This window comes from Lolium rigidum, chromosome 4 (genome assembly GCF_022539505.1).
Source record: "Lolium rigidum isolate FL_2022 chromosome 4, APGP_CSIRO_Lrig_0.1, whole genome shotgun sequence".
Lineage (NCBI taxonomy): Eukaryota > Viridiplantae > Streptophyta > Magnoliopsida > Poales > Poaceae > Lolium > Lolium rigidum.
The window spans coordinates 166,497,601-166,504,240 of NC_061511.1; the positions used below are offsets into that span (position 1 = coordinate 166,497,601).

At 47.4% G+C, this 6,640-nt stretch overlaps 1 protein-coding gene across 1 annotated transcript; it reads right to left on the bottom strand.

Moving 5' to 3' along the window:
- Positions 1-5,330: 5,330 nt before the first annotated feature.
- Positions 5,331-6,464, bottom strand: LOC124705512 (ethylene-responsive transcription factor ERF039-like). Its single transcript, XM_047237220.1, has one exon. It carries the CDS (start codon positions 6,413-6,415, stop codon positions 5,579-5,581), a length of 837 nt encoding a protein of 278 aa, XP_047093176.1. The 5' UTR covers positions 6,416-6,464; the 3' UTR covers positions 5,331-5,578.
- Between the last annotated feature and the right edge of the window lie 176 nt (positions 6,465-6,640).

A 6,640-nucleotide genomic window follows, 5' to 3' on the forward strand; every position in this document is an offset into this window, starting at 1 on the left:
GCATTTCTTGATTTGTTTTAGAAGTACCGAGAGTTGCGCTCCTTCCAAATTCCTAAAGGATTAGTATAGACCACCATTGAACAAGTAGACGACTTTTCAGTCTTTTCTTCTTAAATGATAGTACTTGGTATCATTGACTTTTTATGGTCTTCGGAGTTGGCCAATAATAACCAATACTAATGTAAAGTATTGTTGCATGATAAATCTTGGTGTTAGAAGAATAAATTGACCATAGATTAGAACGCTAGATCGCTCCAAGTCTACAAACAAAAGTAGGCGTACATTACTAGCTGCTGGTCACCTCACTGTGCATGTTAATCTATCCCATCCTACCTTAGTCTGAGCATAGACTAACTCATCTGATATGATTTATCAAGCGACCATGCATGTTCTGGTCAAATTTATGATGGGTTTGATGCTCAACTAATTCGAAGTGACCTATCATGACTCTGCCATAATATCTCTGTAACTACTGTATACTCTCACTAAGCGACATGCATGAACAGCTCTGTGCCTCCAAAGATTTTCAGATCTGGCACGAGTGGTACATTTTCTTTGTATGCAGGGACATGGTCATCACTGATGGCCAAGTCAAAAGTGAAAAACCTGTATGCAAGTTAGGAATATTCTTTCAGACATATAATATACAGGGGAGACAAGAGTTTGTAATACTATTACTCTTTGATCGACCAATGCGCATAAGAAGACTAATGTGTCAGACTAACATGCCAAATGGCCCTATTGAACTCATAATGGATTTAAAATTAGTTTACCAGATTTGCTTTGATTTTTCCGTGGACTTGTTGGTACCATTCTTCTCATAAGGTTATTTCCTCTCAAGAGTACTTGCAAGTGGAAGTTAGCTTAATACCGGCGCTAACAGGTTAAAATTATAAAATAATCTGATGTTGGTAGCTCAGTTTGTTTCTCTCCATGAATGCGAATATCATCAAACGTGGTTAGCTATTTTTTGTAGGTCCGAACAAGAGGAAAATAAGAGGAGAAGACCTCTTTTTTTTTTTTTTTCCAAAGGTGTATCACATGGATGCATATGTCTTGTCTTGTGAAGCATCTCATGATGGCAAGTGAAAGCTAGCTAAGCCATCAGCATCTGCTGCACCACCCATATGATGAGCTTCCTTTCCAACAGTAAACAACTGTTAAGGCTGCATCCGAGTCACGATCTCCTTCTCCTCTACTACTTTGCACCGGAGAGATGCATGCAGATGCAATGGTCAAGCAAGACACACAAGTAAGCGTACTACCTGGGGGCCTTGCTGCTGCTTTATTCCTTGCTTGTAGCCGTAGCACTGTGCTCCTCGTCCCTTTGCTCTACGGACTTGCCCCTTTCGCCCTGAAAGCAACTGAGCTAGAGTCAATTACCAAAAGAAAAGAAAAATGCAATCCTTTTGTTGTTGCCTAGTCATTGTTAACAACTTTGAGTTTGGCACTGTTTCTTCTTTTCCCTCAGAGGTTCACATCCCGGGGGCCAACTGACATGTATATGTGCATATGTAGGAACATTTGGGTATCATTAGATTGAGATTCGTACGTTTCTAAACCACCTTGGATTTATGTGCATTTGGTCAAGCTAGCTACACTACATAGATAGCTAGCCGATTAGTAGTGATAACCAGGCATCCTCAATTGTAGCCACAACATACAACCTAGCTAGCCAGTACTATGCGATATGCTTCCATCATCATCTTGTTATGATCAGCTTTATTTTAGTGTATTTGCTTTGCGCCAAGATGTTTTTTTAGACCCTCTTGCACATCCATTGCGAAATTGCGTCGTGGTGTAGCATATGCCCTACTTACTGGCAATAAGTAGGCCATGATGAGGTTAGCAATCGATCACAACTTTGCAACGAACAAACACTACCATTTCAAAGATTTGCTTTTGATCGATCTCTGCTCCCAGGGTTCTCGCTTTGCATTCATGAGTAGTGTGTGCGTGCTTTGTGGGACTCCAGTGTGCATGCAATTTCTCGATGCAAAACCCCATCTGCAGATTTTGCTGTCGCTTCCGTGCAATCTCGTGGAAAGGGATGGGGCGGCATGTCAGTCTCTTATATCAATAACAGGACAAATCAATTAGGCCATGGACTGAATCACGTACTAATAGTACGTACTATAGTGCATATAATTGCCTGTACCATGTAGTAGTAGGAGTAGCTTTTGTTAATCGGGACGCGATCAGGTCCTGGAAAAATTAATCGTACACGCGGACCAATTGAAGCTTTATGCTTGTATAGTACTGGTACGTCAGTAACCATCTGCTAATTAATTGGCGTTGGTTGAGGCCATGCTTTCAGTAAACTAACTGATCGCTCGCGCCCTAATTAACACGGCCTAGATGGCACCTCATTTTCTCCTTTCTGCCTAGATCTAGGGATTATTAGACGGTGAGAGCATGCCAGACGGTAACAGGCAGGGGCGATTAGCACTTGGTAGCAACATGTTTAGTCTGAGTGAAAGGTAAGTGCTGTTGCCATTCTCTCCTACTTTTCTTACACTTCCCGTCTGGCCCGTACGGCCCGTCTCATTCTCTAGTTAGCATACTGTGTAAGATTTTAAAAAAATGGTAGGGAAGAACGAGCTGTAAAATTTCTCATTTGCTGCGACCCTATTCACTCTGACGGCTCAGTTCAAACTAACTTGCAGAGTTGTCGATCGTACGGAGCTAACGTAAAAACTGTGGAACTGATCCGCGCGCCGAGCAGGTAACCGAGCGCAACGGATGATCGGGATCGGTGGATCTGTCACAGCCAAGCGCGAGTTTTTAACCAGAGCCATGACAACGGTAACTCGCGTTTAAGTTCGTTGTTAGCAACGTTTCGCGATCGGTGGATCCGTCACAGCCAAGTGCGAGTTTTTCACCGGCCATGACAGCGGTAACTCGCCTTCAACTTGGTTAGCAACGTTTCGATCGCCCGCATATCAGTTCCCGACTTCTCTTGATCAGTCGGATTCCGCCAGTAATTTTTTTTTGTCCTTGGGAATGAGCGGGTAAAATACTCCATGCTTGAACTTGAACTAGTGCAGAATCTTGGGAGAGCTAGGACAGTCGTATTGCTGGCGTCAGATCGGGCGCCTCTGACTTAAGACACTGATGATCTCCCGCTTAATAGTTTCGGCGTTGCTGGCCAATTAAATGGGACACGTGGGTGACAACTGTGTCCAGCTCGGCGCATCTCCTTTTCTTTCTTGAACAGCCAGCCACACAGGACGCGTCGCTCTCCCGTTCACCTGGACTGTACATGTATACGTAGGCACACATCCACGTGCGTACGATGTGCTATACGCAAGGCAACCACTCACCTACCATTCTACTACCAAGAGAAGAGATGGAGCACGTACGTCTACTTACAGTTGTGGATTAGGTATTCGTATTTGGAAGGAGATCCTTGCTTGGTGTGGCATCCATAACATGATTCCGAAGCTTTGGGTAAATGAAACCTTCTCCGTTAGTGATCGGTGGGCCAAACTAACTCTAAAACAAAGAGGGAAGGACAGGAAGGCGGTGGCCTCTTTAGCTACGCTTATTTCTTGGGAAGTTTGGAAGAAGCCAAACCTGACCTACCAAAGAGAATGGATGGAGTACGTAGGTCTACTCTACAATTGTAGATTACGTATTCATATTTGGAAGGAGATCCTTGCTTGGTGTGGCATCCATAACATGATTCCGAAGCTTTGGGTAAATGAAACCTTCTCCGTTAGTGATCGGTTGGCCAACCTAACTCTAAAACAAAGAGGGAAGGATAGGAAGGCGGTGGCCTCTTTAGCTACGCTTATCTCTTGGAAAGTTTGGAAGAAGCCAAATCTGACCTACCAAAGAGAACGGATGGAGTACTTATGTCTACTCAACAATTACAGATTCTCTATTCGTATTTGGAAAGAGAGATCCTTGCTTGGTGTGGCATCCATAACATAAACTTCATGTAAATGAAACCTCCGTCAATAATCGGTAGGCCAAACTAACTCTATCTAAAAGAAGAGGAAATGAGAGGAAGGCGGTGACCTCTTTAGCGACGCTCATCTCTTGGAAAGTTTGGAAGCAACGAAACGATAGAGCCTTCTGGCACGCATCTTATAATGCTAACATGCTCATCGCTAGAGTTATGGACGAGGCAAAGGCTTGGTGTCTTTGCCGGAGCAAAGTTTTTGAATAATGTAATACTGGCTAACTACAAAGTTTTAGGGCTTGCCCTAGGCATTTGTATTAACGAAAATACTCCCTCGGATTGAATTTAATCGGCGAGAGTAGCTTAGGTACACGTAAGCCATGTCAATTAAACCCAACCAGAGGAAGTAGCAAATATTTTGCCTTGCTAAAAAAAAAAAGTACCAGATGAGCCCAGTGAACTCCAGATCAGCGATCGTTCAATCGCTGCCACAGCGGCCATCATCCGGCTGTCCTGTTGCCTACGTGGCAGCAACCTTCGCCGAGTCACCCTCCACCATGGCCGGCCTTCCAAGCCTAGTAGTAGTAGTAGCTAGGGAGATGCAATTAAGGCGGCTGTGATCTCTCGCCTCGGAGATGACACGGTTGCCTTGTTGGGAGAGGCAGTGTCTCCCTGCAGCGAAAGGGCATCAGAGCATGCATATGCATATGCAGGGTCAGACCACATGCTTGGTAAGTGGGAGCATTAGCTTTCGCACTGGACATGATGGACCTGCTTAAAATAAACCCAGTCTCGCTGTAGAAGAAGAATCTCATTCCCTCCCTTCTTGATCGATCGGGGGAGCTTTCCAAAGTAGCTGGCGCCAAAAGGGTGGAAAAAGCAGGGGAGGGAAGAAGCCAGCGGAAGAAGAAGGTGAGGAAGAAGATGAGATGCCGCACTGGAGCCACATGAGGAGTGCCGTCTTTTGTCTCCTCTGCACACTGCTTGCTGCCTTGCTTGCCCGATCGATCATGGAGGTGGAGGAGACCAACACCAGCCAAACGATCTCATATCTACTAAACCTTTTTTCTGTGGGTTTATACTGATTTCATTAGCGAAACCAAAAGTATCTGGCTAGACACGGATTTGCAACGTTAACTGAAGGAGCTGATGGTAGTAAAGAGTACATCTTTTGATTGACAGCAGTTGCTAATAACTAAACAAACAGGGGATGCAATAGATTAAGCTATGGAAGTCAGCATCAGTGGCCTCTTAGCTTTCACCTTCGTGGTGACACCGTTTCATGTTTTTTTTATCATCTCAATTCCCATTGCATGAGAGCAGTAGAGTAAGATATTTCCTCTGGGGATACCCAGAGCAGTACATAGAGTACTCGGAGCATAACGAATACAGTACATCAACCTAAAATCTAGCAAAGGTCAACCATTAGAATTCACACATCACTATGTAATAATTAACCCACAGGTAACATGTAGTACTCCTGCAGTACATAGAGTAGTCGCATTTTCTTTCGCGTATACTACTATGTATATTACTCCCTTATTAGGCCAAGAAAGTAAAAAAACAGAGGCAAACTAGTGAAAAAGAAAAAAAAGCAAAGAAGAAATTGAACTAGCGATCAAGTACCCTATACTAGTATATTTTTGATTGACTGGTCTTCGCAAGCATCTGCTACTCCCAAAGGAGTGGCTCCTCGAGCCGGAGCTCCGCATTGACCTCCTCCACGTCGGGGAGCGGAACCCACATGGTGGCCGAGAACCCGAACCCATCCCGGATGTCGAGGAGCAGGTCCGGCAGGTCGAACAGCTGCAGCTCCGCCTCCGCCTTCGCCTCATCCCCGCTCGTTGGCGTGGCAGCAGCAGACTCCGGCTCAGCGGCGGCGCCGGCGTCGTTCTTCTCTTCTTGGACGACGCCCTCCTCCTGCGACTGATCGGCGGACGAAGATGGCGAGGCCGTGAACGCGGCGGCCAATGCGGCGGCGGCCTGCACGTCCTTGGGCGCCGGCGAGGCGGCGCGCGGGAGCACGTCGGCGAGCTCCGGGAAGTTGAGGTGCGCGGCGCGGGCGCCCTTGATGGCGAGCGCGGCGACGTCGTGCGCGCGGGCCGCCATCTCGGCGGTGGGGAACGTGCCCAGCCAGATGCGCGACTTCTTGCGCGGCTCGCGGATCTCCGACACCCACTTGCCCCACGCCCGCATCCGCACGCCGCGGTACACCGGGTGCTTCCCGTCGCTGCTCCGCTTCCTCTGCTTCTTCGTCTTCGTCGTCGTAGTCTTCCCCTCCTCCGTCTCCATCGTCATCTCCTCCTCCTCCCTCTCCTCCTCCTCCTCCAGCTGCCGCTTGCGCGGCGCCGGCGCCGCGGCATTGACGGCTCTCGCCGGCGAGGAAGGGCAGGACGACGAGTCTGTGACGGTGGACGAGCATGACATGGACGTGGAGCTGGTCGTGTAGGACGACGTCCACGACGACGACGAGGAGGTCTCTTGTAGCTCCCGAGCAGCAGGCACCATGGCTGCAGTGCGTGCAGTGGGTGCACAGCACGACGAGGAGGAGTATGGTTTTGCTCCTAGCCGAGCTGCGGTGGTGTGCGTCTGTTCGTATCTGCAGTGAGGGGTTATATGATGGAGGAAGCGGGATTTGTTTACTGGAAAAATAAACTACTAATTAAAAAACCGTGGGAGGGTGCTTCTATATATGCTTGGCGCCCCCTGCTCTTGTCCCCACGGTTTTGTTTT

Excerpts from the sequence above, each read along its gene's own strand:
- LOC124705512 (XM_047237220.1), bottom strand. The coding sequence starts at position 6,415 with ATGGTGCCTGCTGCTCGGGAGCTACAAGAGACCTCCTCGTCGTCGTCG.